At 33.4% G+C, this 19,733-nt stretch overlaps 1 protein-coding gene and 1 long non-coding RNA gene across 5 annotated transcripts; one reads left to right on the top strand and one right to left on the bottom strand.

The window, feature by feature from the left end:
• Nucleotides 1–7,278: 7,278 nt before the first annotated feature.
• LOC7479024 (uncharacterized) lies at nucleotides 7,279–12,663 on the bottom strand. 4 transcript variants are annotated; one of them, XM_002319829.4, is made up of 6 exons: nucleotides 12,122–12,663; nucleotides 11,801–11,933; nucleotides 11,223–11,358; nucleotides 10,320–10,356; nucleotides 8,926–9,211; nucleotides 7,279–8,586 (listed from the first exon to the last, which is right to left on the bottom strand). In XM_002319829.4, exons 1-6 carry the CDS (start codon nucleotides 12,302–12,304, stop codon nucleotides 8,561–8,563), a joined length of 801 nt encoding a protein of 266 aa, XP_002319865.1. In that variant the 5' UTR covers nucleotides 12,305–12,663; the 3' UTR covers nucleotides 7,279–8,560. The 4 variants fall into 4 exon arrangements, with proteins under 4 accessions (XP_002319865.1, XP_024439748.1, XP_052302421.1 ...); XM_024583980.2 differs by having other exon boundaries at nucleotides 7,279–8,566; XM_052446461.1 differs by having other exon boundaries at nucleotides 11,223–11,352.
• A 4,574-nt stretch (nucleotides 12,664–17,237) lies between these two features.
• Nucleotides 17,238–18,304, top strand: LOC127904232 (uncharacterized). The gene is made up of 2 exons (XR_008057165.1): nucleotides 17,238–17,454; nucleotides 18,062–18,304. It is a non-coding gene; the product is annotated as an uncharacterized LOC127904232 (long non-coding RNA).
• The last annotated feature ends 1,429 nt before the right edge of the window (nucleotides 18,305–19,733 follow it).

Raw genomic sequence — 19,733 nt, 5'->3', positions numbered from 1 at the left:
GTGAAGAAAGAGAGAAAAAACTAAGAGAAAAGAGAGGAAAAAAACTTGAAAAAAGGAGAGAAAAAAAGAGAATAAAATCAACCACCATTTTGCACATAAACTAGAAGAAGACTGAAAAAACAAACATCTTTCCTTTGCAATGAAATAAAACCAACCCTTCATGCACTATTAACCATCAACAACTAACTCCACTGTTTCTTTTTCTTCCTTCTCTAGTAGCCACCGTGAGCCACCAACAATGGAAGCACCGCCACTAGCAAGCTCCTTCCCATGCCATGTAAGCTTCTTCTCTTCATGCCTTTCCATGTAAATCATGCTTGAATAATTGTATTATGGTTGGAAAAACCAACTTGCAACATGCATAATAGTGGTAAAGAAAGGGAGGTTGGGCCTCTTACCTCAGCCCAGCCCGTGTGGGTGGGCTAAGTTTTATAAAAAAATCCTTTGGGTCATTTGTCAGCCCGAACAAAATCAGGTTGGGCTGGGCCTGAGACCAACCTGTATGTGTGGGCTCGAGTCTTGGGCCCACTAAGCCCAGCCCATGTGGATGGGCCAACACTAACCTATACTTATAGGTGTGTTTGACATGCCTTATTTTTCCCAACAAAAAACTCTTTTTTTTTTCTTTAAGGTGTATTTGTCAAACACGGCTTTAAGACATTTTTCATGCCTCTAGTTTTAGGATATAAACTTGTTTGGAAAACACGCCCTACTACCCCCTGAAAAAAATGAATTATGAAAAATATCTGAAAAATTAAAAACATAGAAACACGAATTATAACCAAATGGAATAAATAAATGATAAAAGACTTATGGTAACATATAGTATAATGAAATTTGAAATGCCTTATTTTAAAGTTAATGAAAACAGATCTCACGATCAGGTAAAATTTACTTGGAAATATGAAAGGTATAAAAATGGGACGTATAGGAAATTAATCAAATTATGGTGTGTGTGTGTGAGGGGGGGTGCTTGGCCGACTAAAACTATAAGAGAGAAAAGGTAAGAACTCTAGAAAATTCTTAGGAGACTTAGGAAAAAATGGAAATTAAAGAGAAAACCTTGAAGATTAGTAAGAATTAAGTGTGTTAAACACCAAATTAAGAGGAAAATAAGTATGAGGAGGTAAAGAAAAGGGAAGAGAGGGTCGACCAAGGAAGGAGCAAAGAAAGGGAATTCTAGAAATTCATTTGGAGCACATTTAAGGCTTATACAAGTACTTGGTAAGGTATTCTCTTTTGATTTTAACAAGTTTACAAGAGAATTAGATGATTTGAGTTGATATTTTCAAGTTGTATTTAGTGTTTGATATGGATGAATTGGGGTTTTTGAAAAATTAGTTTCAATTAGTATTATTGATTTGTATTAAGTTGTCATACTAGTGAAATTATAGAAAAATCTGACAAAACTTATTGTTGTGTTGTATAGTGTATGGCCGGTCATGGAAGAAGAAATTTAAGGGTGGATTAAAATAATTTGTTTTTGAATATGTACATGTGTAAATCAAGGAAAAAATAAAGAAGGAATATGGTGATTGGAAGAGAGAAGGAGCCAACCATGGTAAGTGAAAAATAGGAAATACTTGATATAAATTTGTATGTGAGGAAATTGTGAGTGAATGAAATAGTTTACATAATGTGATTAAGAGAAAATAACCTTATTTTTGCTAATGAAAAATCTAGGTTAAAAGGAAAAAGAAATGAGAACTTAATTAGGTAAGTAAATGTATCTCTCCACACAGAGAACACAAAGAATAGAAATATCTTCTCTACTTACAAAAAATATATTTTTCATCTTCTTAATTTTTATGCTTATCACTTGAGCATCCAAAACTCAAATACTAACTTAAGCATCAGAGTATCCCTTCTTCCACCAAAAACTTGTTTTGTAGGTACAACTCAAGCTTATAACTCAACAAAAAAAAGTCCATTTATGTGTAAAGTTTTTTTATGACTTTATCAGTGATGCCATCTATGGGAGTTAAAACAAAAGGCCTTTTCATTCCCTTTCAACTTTTATAAAAAAATTCCATGGTTAATGAGACTCTAGTATATGGGATAGTAACTACTCTCCTACAAGGACTTAAGTTCCCCTAGGTATCTAACAACTTTTCTAACAGGTGCAAGCACTCAACAACGTTGTTCTAGTCATATAAAAAAAACTTCACTATCTATAATACAACTAATAGAAAATTCAACCCACATCACTAGATGCACATAGCTCCAGTTTCAAGAAGAAAATGGCAAAACAATATAACTAATAGGCACCATACTCCAACTCTTCAAATTAGCCAATGCTCCCCAGCAAATCCATGCCATAAATATAGCCATTTTCATAAATATTTTTTTGAGTCTTGATCTTCTCATTCACATGTTCCCCATCATAAAAAACCTAAGACATGCACGAGACTGCACCAACCTCAACTCATGCACACCATTCCCACCAAGTGAAAGAGTTTCTGCTTTGTCATAGAGTGCTACACACTCACCTTACTAAGGATTATGTCATTTCTAAAGCCAACTTATACAATTATAATGGCCTAAAAGACCCTAGAGAGCATATACAAAATGTTAGAAGCATCTTGAAGCCAATGACAATAAAAAATGATGCCATATATATGATTTTCCCTTCAACTTTTCATGAATCTACTAGGTGTGGTATTATAGCCTTAAACATGGCTTCATCCTAGGTCTTCTTGATCTCTTTATGAATCTCATCTCTCATTCAATACCAATATTCCTGTCAAAAAGAGCACCACAAAGCTTTTTACCATTAAACAATGAAACGATGAAAGCATAAGAGCATATCTCTAGAGATTCAACGAGGAAATGCTAAGTATGCAGAATCTGCTTGAGCCCATCACCACCGAAGCCCTGATCAATGAAGTCTATAACTATTTCTTATGAGAAAGGTTATACATAGTTCCTGAAAAAAACCTCCTTAGCATAAAAAACACAATGGAAAACTACATCAGGGTAAAAGAAGCTAGTGTAACTAGACAAAAGCACCAAAAGAAGCTAGTATGACCAGATAAAGGCACCCAAGTTTCCATACATAAGAAGAGTCTCCATCATGCCATCAATATGCAATAAGATCATCTGAAAGAAGTATCAAGGGCACACTCATGATCGTCTGACATTCCTCAAGCTCGTAACTCTACCTCTTATAATAACATTTACTGAGAGGAGTTGGTTGCCATAAACAGAAAAAACCTTTTGTAATACCCACTTCCAATGAAAAGTGGTTCTAATATAAGGAACCCCAAAAAGTTCTATCTCATTCATCATGATCATGGAAACAATGCATAAGAGTGTCATACAATCATCAAAAGAGATAGAAAGACTTATATCCAAAAAAGGCACTTTAAAATATTTATGAAGGAAGATGATGTGAGCCTCGTGATCACGTTGTCACACAACCAACAATGAAGATGATAATTTCCCTAAGAAAGTTGAATAATCAGGTTTGGTTGAATCTTGACCTAAAGTTAACCTATAACTAAGAACTAGAAGTATTGAATGATTGTAAGAGATGATATAAGATCAATTATACCTTGATAAGTCGGATTTACTCTATGTCCCAGCAAAAAAAAAAGAAGTTTGATTAAGAAAAACTGAATTTCATTAATGTCTAAAGGCTGCCTAAACTTGCAACAAAACAAAACATAATATATTCCTAAGATAATAACCCTAATAATCCCATATTAGGCTGCATACCAATGGACATTAACTAAAAAACTCATCTAAGTGTAAGCCTAATGTTGAAAATAAATCTAAACATTGATTTTGGGCAAAAAAAAATCTAACAAAAATAAAAGCCCTAAAACTAAAATATAATTATCCCAAATAGTAATTAAGAAAATAAATAAACCTTAAAAAATATTCAGATTAATACAAGTTATCAAAACAGCCCTAAAATCATATCTCTTTGCATTAGATCCATTATAGTCGAATATGAAACTTGTAGAAGAAAGAATGTCCCTTTGTGTCGTTCATTAATCCATTTTCCTTGCTTGAAAGATGTTGTCTTGAATGCTAAAGTTTCTTCCTTTTTCCAACTATTATAAAAAAAATAGAAAGGAAAATGGCTGAAATATCTCCTTTAAATAACCTCTCATAATCTCAATTTTGAATAAAAAAATCCTATAAAATAAAAAAAGAATAAAAAAAGAGTCCTAAGCCTCTTTGCCACCACATACATTCCATAATGGATATAAAATTCTTGCAAATTATGGATAATAGTTGATGCCATAAATGTCTTCTTGTTTGACATGAAATTCTTATAGAATAGATAATTCAATAACTACCACACTCTTGTTTACAAGAGCATTAAGGAATCCTTGTATTGACTGAAATCCATAATACACAAGGAAACAATGTTTTTTCACTTTTCGTATATTCCTGGTAGATTTCAGTCTTGAATTCAAACACGTCGTTTTCCTTTGTCCATATGAATTAGTAGGCCTACCATATATTTCCAAAAAGGTACGAATGTGTACTTTCCAACCCAATTTGAATCTTAGCATAATTCTTTCTGTAGATCTAGATATAGTCTGAATAGTAAACGAAGGTCAAGACATACATATTTGACAAGATTTGTCCAGTAACTTTAACCCTCTGAAATAATGCCTTCTCAAACTCTGATTTGCCTAAAATTTTAACCCAATATAGAATAACATGTTTAAAAATCTCAGCTCAATCCAATAATCGACTTGAAAGTTATGCTTTATAGCGTAAAACTGAAAAATAGAAAAGTTTACGCCAAAATCTGAATCTAACTATGCTTGAATCGTATAAGAAGAGATATAATATGAACAAATGGAAAAAAAAAAATCCTCGTGAGGTACTACTTTATATAATGTAAATCTAAAAAATTATAACTCCATTATCCTTTGATTTTTTTTTAAATAGCGCATCTCCATGTTTTCAAACATGAAATGTCTTGTTAGAATTTCAATGACAAATCTCAATTGATTCTCCAATTGTCTTCAAGTCTTGTGACCAATTATCTCCAGGTTCTTGTAACCATTTGTCTCCAAAATTTTAAAAAACAACAAATATTTAAAGGCATGCTCATAAAGGCAACATTTGTTTGCACACATAAAGGTAAACTTTTACACTTTCAGTATTTTCTCCTTTTTTTTTTTAACTAGTTAAAGTCTTCCAAACATGTACATTTACATGACTTGGGGGGTAAATAATGTAAAAAAATAATAATTTAGGCTTACCCAACTGAGGATCGGTTTGGCTAAATCTCTCAGCCCGATCAAGCTACCTTGGGCTGATTTTTTTCTAGCCCAATTGAACTACTATGTAACTCTGTTAGGCCAATTTTCAAAGCCTAATAAACTCGGCTAGGAAAAATCCATATCTAGGAGTGGTTTTTCTATGACTTCATCATATATAAAATTTAAAAACCATATCTTTCTCAACATATTTCCCTTGACATAAAATCCCCACTGCTTGAACTGATTTTACTGAGTTAGACGTCACACAAAAATGTCAACTAAAGTCGTACTAAGCAAACTGATGCAAGAGCTATTTTAGAAAAATAAATCTTTTAGTTAATTTTATTTCTTCCTATTTTATTTTCCTATTTTTATTATGATATTTTTCTAGTTTTTTTCCTTTTTGAAAGGGATATTTTTCTCTAATTTATTTATTTTTCTATTTAGTATTATTAGGGTATTTAGTTTTTTTCTATATAAAAGGTTGTAATAGCCTTTTGGAAAATGAGAGACATAGAGGAATAAAATTAATTATTTTGAGAGTTTTCTCATATTTATAGTGTTCTTGGTCCTTGAGGGTTTTTAACTTGTAACAAACCCTTTATCCTTTGCTTCGCCTGCGTCATTTGATATCAGAGCCCAAGAATTATTGGTAGTTATTTTTCTTTGTTGTGTGCTATAGAACAACCATGGATAGAAGAGGTTACAGAATAGGACATGCTTGTATAGGAGGGGATGATCAGGAGGTTCCCCCATCAAGAAATAATATCCAAGAACTAGTGTGTTTTTTTTTGTCTCCACCATTTGTTGTCATTCGAAATCTTGGTGATGAGATCTATGATGAGAGGACCCGTATAAAAGTGTTTTGTTAGGGATCCATGTTGAGTTGGTTGTCACAAAGGTGTCAAGAATCTATAATAGGGTGGCTCACACATAAAAAGATGTTATTTATGAAGGACAACTTCTAACTGAAGGCTGAACTCAAGGACATGTTTCTTCCAACCCGGAGAGATTGATGTAGGAGTTTTTTTTTTTAATAGATATTTTTTTTAGTTAGTTTTATTTCGTCCTATTTTATTTTCCTATTCTTGACTACAATTCTTTTCTAGTTTTTTTTTTTTCCTAATTGAAGGGGATATTTTCCCTAATTTATTTTTTCCTATTAAGTAGTATTAGGGTTTTCTAGTTTTTTTTTTTCTATATAAAGAGTTGTAATTATTTTTTAGCAAATGAGAGGTATGAAGAAATAAAATTAAGTATTTTAAAAACCTTTTCATATTTATAATATTTTTTATCGTTGATGGTTTTGATTTATAATAAATCTCTTATCCTTCGCTACTTATGCACCACAAAGATTTTATTCCAAAGCATCCAAATATCGCAACATACAAATAAAAAACGGGATATTGATTTAATATCATTTGAGCATAAAGTACAGACATTTGAGTGGGTGGTGGATTTAGATTCAATCAAAGCAGTTTATTGGATGAGTGATGGTTCATGGTTCAACAAAGTCATGGAGGATGCAAATTCATTTCAACTCTACTGCGGTAAATGTTAAAGCTTCGAGGAAAGTCAGCTTCATTCACACCATATATAAGGGATTGTGCAGTTGCTTGCCAATACGAAGCTTGGATAGATTTGAGGATTTCGTAGCCTGGTTCTAATTCTATGCTCCTCTTTTAGTTTATTTTCTTTCATCCTTTTGCTTTAGCTTGCCATTTTCTTCATGGCCTGTTCTGTCTTGCCGCTCTTCTTTAATAAAGCTCATTGTTTTTCATAAAAAAAACACTTGTTACGACAGCTTTTCTTAGTCTCTAGTTATTATAAATTGGTCAGATGCTGCTTTACACCAAGTGAAAAAAATATATACTCCTTGTTCTGATTAAAGAAAAGAAAAGATTTACTTACACAAGGTTGTGCCAAAAGGTTGATCAAATCATCAATACAAGCATGCATACAATAACGTGGTTGCTCTCCGTCAAATCATGATAATTTTCAAAACCAAAAATTGAAAATTACCATGACAAAATTGTGAAGAAATTCACCATGACAAAATTGTTAACTTAAAATAATTAAAGATGCTTCTCATGCATGCGAAGAAGTACGCATAGTAGTCCAGAATTAAGACATAGAAGTAACGTCCAATCTCAACCACCATGGTTGGAGAATGAATGCTGTCCTAAGTAGCTTTCTAGTTACAATCCAAACCATAGGCTCATACATAATATAAAAAGTATTTTGGTGCATCTCCAGGTAAAAGTTCCATGGAGAGAGAGAGAGAGAGACATGAGCAGGAAGAGAGAGAGAGTTGGAGAGAAGGGCATAGATTGGTAAAGATGACCTAAGTCCTAACCATGGTTGGTGGGTTAGAGGAGAAGAACCCATGGGAACCAAAATATCTCCCTGGGTTACATGCAGGTGCTGTGAGCTCCACATCCATTTATGGAGTTCTTAGCATGATGTAATAAGATAAAAACTAAATGCAAAATAAACAAACACTACCCCTCCTATTGCTTACTGAAAGGGGCAAAAACTCCCAAAGTTTAGCCCCATTAAATTTACAAGAAATAAGAAAAAACTAGAGTTAATAAGATTTTCTTCCCTCACCCAAAGGAAAGTTTTTTTTTTTTTTTTTGTGTGTTAAAACACGTTTAAGATTAATTAAAAGTTGGTAAAAGCATTTATGTAAACATGACTGCAATGTCCTAGTTCTAAAATCCTAATGACTAGCTAGCTAGATGTTAATGCACAAAAAAAACTGTGGGCAACCATGCCCATGATTTTGCTAAAACGGCCTCTTCAACTCGAGGTGATTAGCCATTGTTGGAGGGATTACCCATTTAAAAATTTGCTTTGAAAATAAAGGGTTTGCTATTTTTCTTGATCAATTTACATTTTTGCAAACCATTGTAAGTTGATTAGCCTTGCCTAGGCTAAAATTTGCAAAATGGTTGTTTTACTTGGCCTTTCTGGGCCTAGTGATTGAAAACTTTTTCCAACCAAGCTAATCCAATAGCTTGAGTTGGTGATTACATAAGTATTGGTTCTCTTCAAGGAACCCTTCTTTCAAAAAGATGCAATGAAAGGAGATGCATGCCTCTCCAATTCTTGGAGATGATTTTAACCCCTATGGGGGGTTTTGCGTGTGCAAGAGCCCAACAGCCAAGCATGGGCTAGCTTGTGTTAGGAAGAGAAAGAAAGAGAACCATGGTTAGGCCGAAGGTTGTCGAGGCCTCAAATGAAGCAGCTGAGGAAACACATAGAATAGTAGTGGCTAGATTCGGACACCCTCTAGCGATGAGGAATTGGTGGAGCTTGTAGAGCCATGGTCACGCCTGTGGTACAGCAAAACACACTGCCAAAGATATTAGTACTCCTCCAAAAAGAAAAGGGCATAATTAATAAGAGGACAATAATTACTTGGACCACTTCTTGCTGTTAAATTTTTTAAAGCTATTGATCCATGGACATGTTTGTTTGAAAAATGAATCAGAGGAATTTCAAATATAAGAGGATGATTGATAGCATAGTTTAAATTTTTCATATGAAAATGTCACTTACCCTCTTTAGTAAAGCGGAAAAGTAAATGATACTATACATATATATCGATGAAAATCAAATTTTCCAGTCCAAAATTTGGTCGAAACATTAAAGGCCAGATATATAAGAAGAAGCCATAATAAAGAGGGCAAACCTGATGGCAAGGCTGCAGTTGGAGCAAGAGACATAGGTGCACCATAATGTTGTGGATATCCTCCAGTAGTTGAATTAATGGATGAATACTGAAACAGGTGGTGTGGGTACTGGACACCATAGCTCTGCCCAGAAGTGTTGCTGTAGCTGGTGGCTCCTCCAGTACTCCCTTCTCCAAATTGGAGATAGGGGTAAAAGGCTGCAGCCGCACCATTCATCATTCCACCATGCCCAGATCCATACATAGGGTACTGGGCAGTTGCCCCTCCATACATATTATAGTAGCTCTGCACCACAAAACCCAAAATCCAAACAAGTCATTAGAGGATAGAATCCAACCAAGTCATTGGTAATTGTCAGAGTGTTGGGGTGTGCACAATATTTAAAATCTTGGTTTTGAGGAAATCTATGTAGCCAAGAAACAGGATTTGTTGAAGTTTTAACTTATTCCTGTCTTCTCACAATCTAACAGAAAAATCATACCGGCCCTCACAGCCGGTCCATGAAAGTACTGTTGCGGAGAATGGATTATATAGTACTGTCCATGTTCAAATTGACAAAGAATAACAAGACAAAGCACCATGACATCCCTTTAATTTACCGTATTGAGCAAATACAATGGAAGGGCATCATGATCTACAAATCTTAACACTATTTTCCTTCTCTAACCCAAAACGATTCTTTATATACTATAAGTCTATATATATTCACATGTTTCAAGCTAAGCATCAACAATTAAGAGCATTTTTAACTATCTCTCTAGAGAAAAACAATGTCTCTAAAATAAAGAGTTGCATTCGCGCATCAATCAGTGAATAATATTTGTTGCACATAAGTTGTACAAAACAACTATGTTGCCGTGTCGACAGTTGTGGTAATAAAAGTTAAATGGCAACATCCGCCACCAAACATGGCAGCATAGTAAGCAAAATCCAACCTAACTTTTTAAGCATCTGACTAGCTTCAATTGATGATAAAACCGGATGCATGTTTCCCTCCATCAATAATTCACATGATGACAAAAGAAATTGTAGACATGCCTAACAAATATCATACTTATAACGTCTTTCCATTTTGAACCCTTAAGAGAAAGGATAACAAAATAGTTGTTAAATGTTGCCATGCATGTCAATATGTACAGTACTCTGACACAACGTGAAATTCTTTTGAAACAGTGAGTCATTCAAATTATTTTCAAGGAAAAACTATTTGAGCAACTAGAAAGGAAATCTTCAATATGAAGGGAAAAAAATAGTAATAATAATTGAAATAAAAAAAAGTAAAAGAGTCGTTGTCTGCTAAAAGCAAGCAAGCAAGCATGCATGCATGCTTCAAAACGCATCCTAAGATATGTAGTGTGGAAAAAGCAAACGAAAAGCAAGAATTTCTACAAACCGCTGGGTATGTGTAGTCTGGCGAGTATGAAGAGTACCTGAAACAGTGTTTAAAGAAATAAGATTAGTGTTTGATGATTGTTAAAGAACTCAGCGAAAATTCCAAAACTTAACAGCTGGGACTTGTGAAGAAAAAACATTATAATGCTTGCCTTTCAGCTAGCATATATTTGTTGGTATGCATGCATAAAATGATAGAATTGCAAGGGGCTAGAGACTTTTCTTTTCTTTTCTTTTTTATAAATATGTCGGACAAAGGCAAAAACATGCAATTGATCTTCAATCACAATGAAACACGACGCCAGTAATTTTAAGCAGAAATCTTCTATTTTGGCTATATAATCCTCAGGTGAAAAATGAATAAAATGTTAAGTGTATCATGAATTAAATGTATAGAGCAAGACTTTTGAGCTTGGTTTTTGTCTATTGCAAGTGGGTCTGGCCTACCATAATGGTTACATTGAATTCACTACGAGCTTGTTGGTGATTTCCAACGGTATTTTAAAGATGTGAGTGTACAAATGTGCTAGCTAGCTAGCCATTATCACCATTAACATGTGTACGTACTTAGGGCTAGAAGCAAGTCGAGCAAGGTTAAGCAAGAGGAGGAGTCTTGGGAGAGAGAAGCAAGAAGAATGTGTGAATGATGACGGCAAGGAATAAATAAATGAATGGCTATCATTTCTCTTGGTTTGTACGTACCACCACTTGGGGAGAGAGGGAGGGAGGGAGGGAGGGAGAGCATATGATGAAAAGTGGCTTCATACAGATGAAGCGTGGTGCTGTCGACCACCCTAGTTTAATGGGTTGGGTGTGCATGAGGTGGCACTGCACGTGCATGTAGCATCCCAAAATAGGAGGGAGGGGGGGGGGTGTGGGGAGAGAGAGAGAGAGGGTAGCCTACCCATAAACATTATACGGTATCCCTTGTTGGATGGCATAATGAGGGAAGGACGCAGCTGAAGGAAAAGCTGTTCCCACGCCACCTCCAAACCCTGTCTGAAAAGAGCTCATCACCCTAAAGTTCCTTCCTGCTGCTCCTACCACAGCACATTCAATATTATTTTTCAACTAAAATCAGCGAAAATAATCGAAGAGCTAGCACGCTTTCGATCAAATCACACACACACACACAAAAAAAACCCTCGCATAGGAAAGAACAGAACTAATCTCCTCCATTTAGGAGGAATATTCATGCTGCATTTTGATTCGACTGTCAATGTGTTTGAAACAGAATATACAAACTAATCAGCACTGAATATCCACAAAATACTAGCTAATAATCCTTCCTCAAAGAATTAAATAATAACATTTACTGAAAATATTACAGCATATATCCCTATAGTCTAAGACTTTAAACAGCGAAAAGTACAATATGAAAGCTCTTTTTTTTTAGGATCTCAATTAATGTATATCGAGACAAAATCCGTATTTACCACATGAAATAATTGTATGGAAAACCAGTAAAAGTAGCTAGTATACCATGCTTTGGGGTAGAGGGTTTGGATCTCTGAACACCCAAAGATGCAAGATTACAATTAGCTCTTCTCCCATCTATCACCGGAGAAGCATCCACACAAGCCCTCATGGCTGCATCAGGTTCCCGAAAAGTTACCTAAAATAGCAACAGCACATTCTCCCAAATTAACTACCTCAAAAACAAGACAAGACATAGCATAATTCTCCATGAAATTCTTTCTTTTTTTCATGCAAAACTATGCAAGTACTACATCTTTCTTTCGCTTCAAAGATCTCATCTCTTATTTACAACATTAAAGGAAAAGAAATAAAACAGAAACGTACAAATCCATAGCCTTTGGATCTGCCAGTGGCCTTATCAGCGATGACAACAGCCTCCAAGATCTCACCAAACTGCTCAAAATATTTCTTCATGGTCTCCTTTTGTGTTTCCCATGCCAACCCTCCAACAAATACCTTAGTATAAGTTGTGTCACCAAACTGACCTGCCAAATTTGAGGGAGTCATGATCTTTCTTCTCTCCAAATCTCTCCTCTCCTCTCCTCTCCTTTTCTTTCCTGAGATCTCTTCTGAAAACCAAAGTGCCTAGTGGCTACAAAACTTTATAGTATATGTCAAAATGAGACCTAAATACGTGTCTATAACTACGTGGAACAACTTAGGTCTAGGTTGATCTCAATGTTAGTGTGCCAAATATAACAAAGACCCACTAAAATCAAGATGGATTTTTCGAGGAGAATTTTGGTTGTGGTGATGGTGCTGATGATCAAGGAGGGACAATTAGGGTCTTTGAGATTGAAAAAGAGAGAAAATTGCGAGGGAAGAGAAAGCATAAAGGGGTCAGGAAAAAGAAGAAGAAGAAGAGAGACCGACGGGCATGAATTATATACACGGTAGCCCCCACGGCCTTTTCACTTTCTCACGCGCCATTACAACGAGTGTTTGCCACTATAAAAATAAATCATGATTTCATCCAGGTTTGTTCATCATGTGTGGTATTCACGTGCTGTGTTGAGTGTGGGTGTTGTTTAGGCAGCATTATTATGTCTCTCATAGCTGTACTTCGTATTATTTTAAAGGAGAAGGTGGAGTGACGGATTTGTCTGCGGCTCTGGCTTTTAATTACGAGATTACCAAGCGGAAGTGGGGTGATGGGAGCAGAAGCCCTTCAGCAGAAACGGAACGGGGAAATTTTGTAAACTGAGGGAAGAGAAGGATAAAATCACGCGGGAGGTCAACAGTCAACTCTTACAAATTACTAGTCTGAAGTGGGGCGGATCACGTGGGCAGCTTGTAAATTTTTTTATAATTTAAATTTACCTTTTTTCATGGTTAATTTTAAATCATTATTTCCTTTTCTTTTTCATTTTATTTCCCCATAGATATATTTTCAAACGTGTTACAAAATCTTCCCATTAAAAAGTTTTAAATACAAATCTGTTATGAAATCATATATGTTCCGTGAATGTCTAGTAGTCGTCTTTTACCTTTTGACCTTTCTTTCTAAACAAAACACAGATGAAAAACTTAAAATAGAGTAAAAGTAGGAACATTGTGGCCCTTGGACATTCACAAGAATTTTTTTTATAAATTATTCAACCGGTATTTATACATTGATTATATATAAAAAAACATTTATTAATGGAATCACGAATAATAACTATTAGATGAAAACTTATCGTTGATGATTTTTATTATATCAATCAGTCTATTAGTAATATAATTAGCAATGAATTTATAAACCAAAAAAGTACATGAAACAAAAAAGAATTTACTGGCATCATTCCATTAGTGAGTATAGCATATCATATACAAAAAATACATACCATTTATAATTTTCTTAGTGATTTAATTCATATTATCGACAGAACTAACCTGTCAATAATTTAAATATTGTTAGTGGCATTCTCTGTATTTTTTTCAAATTCCTTAGAACTTTTTGAAAGACTTAGTTCGTTGGTAATTTCATCTGTAATGATTAGTGGCAAAGTTGTATAATTTTTTTCTAACTTTTTGCAACTTTTTGATGGGCTTAATTTGTCAATAATTCCATCAGTATTTTGTTTAATATATATTTTGTTTAAATCTAAAATAAACAAAACATAAAAAGATTAAAAGAAATAAAAAATAAAATAAAAAACCAAATATTTATTACTAATTTATAAATTATTAGTTTGAATACAATTTATCTAGAGGACAGAAGCTGAAGGAGAAGGAGGAGGCGGAGATGGATATTCATCAGGATTAGGTGGGAGAGGTGGACCACATGTACTATCGGGGTTCGATAACAGCTTCATGTACAATCGCCTAATTTTTGCCATCTCGACACTAAGTAGGGTCGTCTTAGCAGTAAGGTGGGTTGTTTTAGCAATAAGTCGGGTCGTCCGAGCTTTAACTTATTCTCGTATAATTGCCTAAACAACCAAAAATTGGGAGCTCAAACCTGATTGCAAGGAACTAATGATCGATACACTATGACCCATCTGCATATCCTCGGTCGTAGTGTTTGAGATATCGTAAATCTGATTTTTACTGGGTCCATCAGACAATCCAACCTCCAACCATAAATCTAGGTCGAGTTCCGGATGGGTGGAAGGATCGTCCCTATATCTTTTCTACAATTGAAAGGCATATGTTTCCTAGAAAAAAAACTAGTAAGATAATTTAAAAAAATAATAACTTAAGAAAAAAAATATTGAAATCCAACTTATCATGAACTTCTGAGCTTGGCTATCCATGAGTTGCCACACCCCTTTCTGAAGATTATCATTTTGCATGAGTTTCTTCTAATACATATCATAACTTGTGCAAGTAATTATTTTGAAAGCAAAAAATGGACAAAAGATACGTATATATGCTTACTTCAGCAACAACGACAGACAAATTCAAATTGTTTATGCAGGCAATTATTTAGTTTTTTGTATATAAGGAGGAATGTTTCTATCATATAGTCCAATAAAATAACTATCTTTAGAACAAACATCTCAATTGCATTTGTTACAAGCAAGTAAAACACCTTCTTCTTAGGCTTCACAAGTGTGTAAGAAATTATTTCTTCCCAAGTCTTTGATATTTTTTTTTTTACTGAATTATAATTAATTATTTATCATATTTTAATAACAACATACCAATAATTTTTTATTTACATGTAATTAAAGATATGGATGATCCACGGTTTAATGTCATATTTAACAAAGATTTTGATGATGATTATGATAATGTAATGAACCGCATTGTAGACCACATTAAGTATCTTAGTTGTGAAGGTAGTGGTGCCTTGACTGCTGATGCTGGAGATGACGATGATGGAAACAACAACAACGACAACAATGACGATGCTGATAGTAATGACGGTGACGGTGACGGTGACGGTGACGGTGAAAGTGATGATGATGATGATTTTTTTTAAGGAGACAGGTTGATATAAATAAATTAATCATATGCACGACTAGAGCTATAAACATGTATTATATTAATTATATGCATAAAGAACCATGTATGGTTTCATACAATACATGGATGCGTTGGTTGAATGAAGTTTTAAGAGGTCATTGGAAACGATGTGTGAACATGTTTAGGATGGACACAACCACTTTGTTGAGTTTGTGTAATGATTTAGAAACACATTATGGCTTAAAACCTTCAAGAAGAATGAGCTTTATTGAAATGGTGGCAATGTTTCTATTTACAATAGTAGTTGGGGCGTCAAATAGGGAAGTGCATGAGAGATTTCAACATTCAGGTGAAATTGTTAGTAGATGTCTAAAAGAAGTCCTTAAATTCATTTGTTTGTTTGCTATAAAAGTCATAAAACCAGTAGATCCATAATTTACGAACACACCAAGAGAAATTGTAATGAATCCAAGATATTTGCCACATTTCAAGGTAAAATAATTTTTTTTATTACGTTGTTTAAATGAATATCAAATATTTTATTAATGTTTATGATGACTTACGAAATTTTTTCTTTTTTTTTTTGTTTGTAGAATTGTGTTGGTGCAGTTGATGACACACATGTTCGTGCCTACATATCATCTAATAATCAAATTCCATTTATTGGCATAAAAGGTGTACTGACACAAAATGTTATGGTTACTTGTAGTTTCGACATGCATTTCATCTTTGTGTGGGCAGGATGGGAAGGCGGCGTACACGATACACATATTTTTCTTAAAGCTATTGACAATAGTAGTATTAAATTTCCAAAACCACCGGAAAGTTGTGATTTCAAGTAAATGGAAGACTTAGTAATTTAAGTCATATAATATTCTTTTTTATTTATTGAAAAAATTAGCATGTTATTCCTATTTACAGGCAAATACTATTTGGCTGATGCTGGATATCCCAATGAGTATGGGTATTTAGGTCCCTATAAAGACGAGAGGTATCATCTACAAGAATTTAGGCGTCGTGGACAACCATGTGGTCGGGAAGAAGTGTTTAATCATGCACACTCATCACTACGTAATGTGATAAAGTATTCAATGCCACTACATAACTATATTAGAAGAAAATTGCATGATGATGAGGTTTTTGCAGAATATGATCGCTATCCCAATTTAATTCGGGATGACTTTTTACCTGATATTGTAGCTCATTCAGATATTCAAGGATCGTAGAGGCCTTCACTTATGGATTTTGTACGTGATGGAATTGCAACTAGTTTGATGGGATAATAAAAGAGAAACATAATGTACAAAGATTATTAATTTCGTTATGTAATCATAATCACAATTTTAACCAAACACCTATATTTTTAAACAAACCTCAGCAAAAGTGATTTTTTTGAAACCACAACCACAAAAGCAACCACAGTACCAAACATGTTGTCTTTCCCTTTTTAGTTTCTTATATATCTTTATCTTCTCCATCAAGCCATTCAAGAAATCAAGTTTTGTTATATGATTATTATCTGCCAAATAATGGCAAGAGAACCAAGAAAAAAAAAAGCAATAAAAGGAACCTTTACACTATGTTTACAAGAAAACATTGTTGGGTTCCCGGATATCATACACGCAATGAAAACAATAAAACAAAATTACTCAAGAGTCCCTAGGATCCTGCTAGACAAATCTAGTGTTGTTTAAGGATTTATTACATGAAGATCTGATCTTTTTCGGCTTTAAATAATCCTTTAAAGGCCAGGTTGTCGCAAACTACAAGTCGTTCAATTGTTCGACCTCCAACGGTAATCCACACGAATCACCAATGATAAATCTCCTAAATCCCTATTTAGGAGAGAGGGATTGCTATACTCAAATAATAAGTAAATTCAAATTAAAAGAGAAATAAACTAGTTAAAAGAAAATATGAAGACAAGATGTCTAGATTGTGTTTGAATATAGTATTTAGATAAAATGAATAATATGATGTGAGGGTATAAAGAATAGAAAAATTATTTGATGAAGGAATTATGAACATACAGTAAGCAAAGAAGTAACTTGAGTTAAATATGAGGTTGTATGTAAAATAATGATGTTATATTTGAGAATGAATTTTTATTAGAACAAATTACAAATAAAAATATTACGTGCTTTGTGTTTCGGCACGTAAGAAAAATATTGATGGACTAATGATATAATGACACTTGATTGATTCAGGAGTTGTGTCTGGAGCTGGTTATCAGACAGGAGGAGCTGGGTCATCCCGAGCAGAAGGTAGGTGATTCGTTACCTTATTTTGTAATTTTTAGTTTCCCTAATAATCTATGTTGCTTATTTAATTGATATTAAACGAATGGAGCAAATGAATAAATTGAGTTATGATTATGTGAATTACCGGTAAATTATGTGAAATTACTGGTTTTGTTGGTTAACAAAGAGGTTAACCGGATATGATTATGTGAATTACCGGATTGTTTGGCTAATAAAAGAGGTTAGCCGGATGCTGGGTAATTCAAATGGAATTACAGGATTGTTTGGCTAATAAAAGAGGTTAGCCGAATGCTGGGTAATTCGAATGGAATTACCGGATTGATTGGCTAACAAAAGAGGTTAGCCGGATGATGGGTAATTCGAATGGAATTACCGGATTGATTGGTGACTAAGGAAGGAAACCAAATTTCTGAGTAATTATATGGAAGTGTTAGATTTATTTGGTAATTAAGATGAGTTAGCTGGATTTGTAAATTTTGAAAAGATTATGTAAATTAAGGGATTAAGTTAGATTGAAGTAGAAGTACTAAATTTCAAAGGTTAAGAGTAATTAATTAATATTAGAATAATATAGTGAGTAAGTTACTTAATATTGTTATTGTTGAAACAGGTACACCGCGAGGTGATGCAGATCGTTACATGTAGGAATACTCCTGTTTATGAATTACTATTTTGGAATGTAATATTCATGTCTTTACTTTGAGTGTAAATCCTTTTGTGTTGTAAAAATTAAGTAGAAGGTGTAATATGTAGTGGATGTATTATATATATGTATAGTTGTTAGTATGACCAAATCATTTTCAAAATGATAAGATAAGATTTATTATAAATATAATATGACTCTTAATCTTAATGTTGTATTTATGTAGTTTAAAGGCTTATATGTAGTTAGTTAGCATATATTACTTTTAATGATGAATTTGTTTATCTTTTGAGTTGTTTTGGTAGTACATTTATGTTGATTTACTAATTGATATTATGAGACTTGCATATATTGATAAGTATAAATATTGAGTTATTGTTTGATGAATGGAATGTGATCCAGGATGATTGGATCAAGATGGAAGTCGTAATGACATATAATAGAAGTGTTGTCGATAACTTGATACCAACAAAAATAGAGGAAACTCTGTCGAAATTTTCAAAAAAAAAAATCCCATAATTTTAGACATATTACCCAATACTTGACATTGGTAAAGAAATGTTGGGAGATTTCATGATATTATAATTTGAGGGTGTTACATTATCATAAGTAGAGTAAATTAATGTTGCACCATTAAGCTTTTTGCTAAAATAGGTAATAGGTTGCTTCTTCTATATTAAAACAACTTCAATACCTATTCATGAGGTATTACATTCAATTTTAAAAGTTCTTGTAAGTTAGGTAAAACTAATAAAGGTGTTGAACAAAGATTTTATTTAAGAATTTTAAATTCAATACCGTATTTGAAACTTATTGATTTTCTAATAATTTTAGTTAAAGGTGTGGCAAAAGTACCAAAATCATCTATAAAAACTAGCCAAACCATAAAGAGTTTATACCTCAATGATCGAATTAGGTGTAGGCTATTTTTGGATAGTCTTAACATTTTCTTCATCCATTTTGATACCTTTTTCATTAATAACTAGCTAGGCTTTCTTGAACTCCGATCACTATGAAGTTTAAACCTATAGAACACAAGGCCTTTAAAACCCTCTTAAAAATTTCAACCTAATCTAATGATCGAATAAAAAATTATGTTTGTTAGCGTAAAAGTGTGTATTAGAAAAAATAAGCCTAAAATCGCATCTCCTTGTCTGATCCACAAGTTACCAAGATTTCTTGCCTAATCTACAAGCTAAAAGGCTTTTTTCGAACTCCTTCTCTTATGTGGATTATATTAATTAAAGCCTGATCATCTTTATGTTTGACTTGTGTAAACCCTGATTAAAAATTTGGAAACAATTACTTGTGATAGACATAAAAATGTAACAAACCTAAATTAAGTATTAAATGGAATATGGGGAATAAAAATTAAATGGAAAAGTGGTTTAAATAAGATTTTATAAAATGGGCATGAAAACGATTGAAAGAAATAACATTGGTTTGGTAAAATACAAGAGATAAAAGATAACACAAGTAATAAAGGCATTGTAGTAATTTACATGTGTGTGTATAAAACTAAACCTTCTAAAAGAAGCTTTTATAGTTGTAAATGGATAAAAAGAACTAGAGAATTCTTGGTTTTCTTTGATAATTTTATAGAGAAAATGGTGAGATTTGAGAGTTTAGAGTGATCTAA

This window comes from Populus trichocarpa, chromosome 13 (assembly GCF_000002775.5).
Source record: "Populus trichocarpa isolate Nisqually-1 chromosome 13, P.trichocarpa_v4.1, whole genome shotgun sequence".
NCBI lineage: Eukaryota > Viridiplantae > Streptophyta > Magnoliopsida > Malpighiales > Salicaceae > Populus > Populus trichocarpa.
The sequence above is the reverse complement of the archived record's forward strand: the minus strand, read 5'-3'. Positions and strand labels throughout refer to the sequence as shown.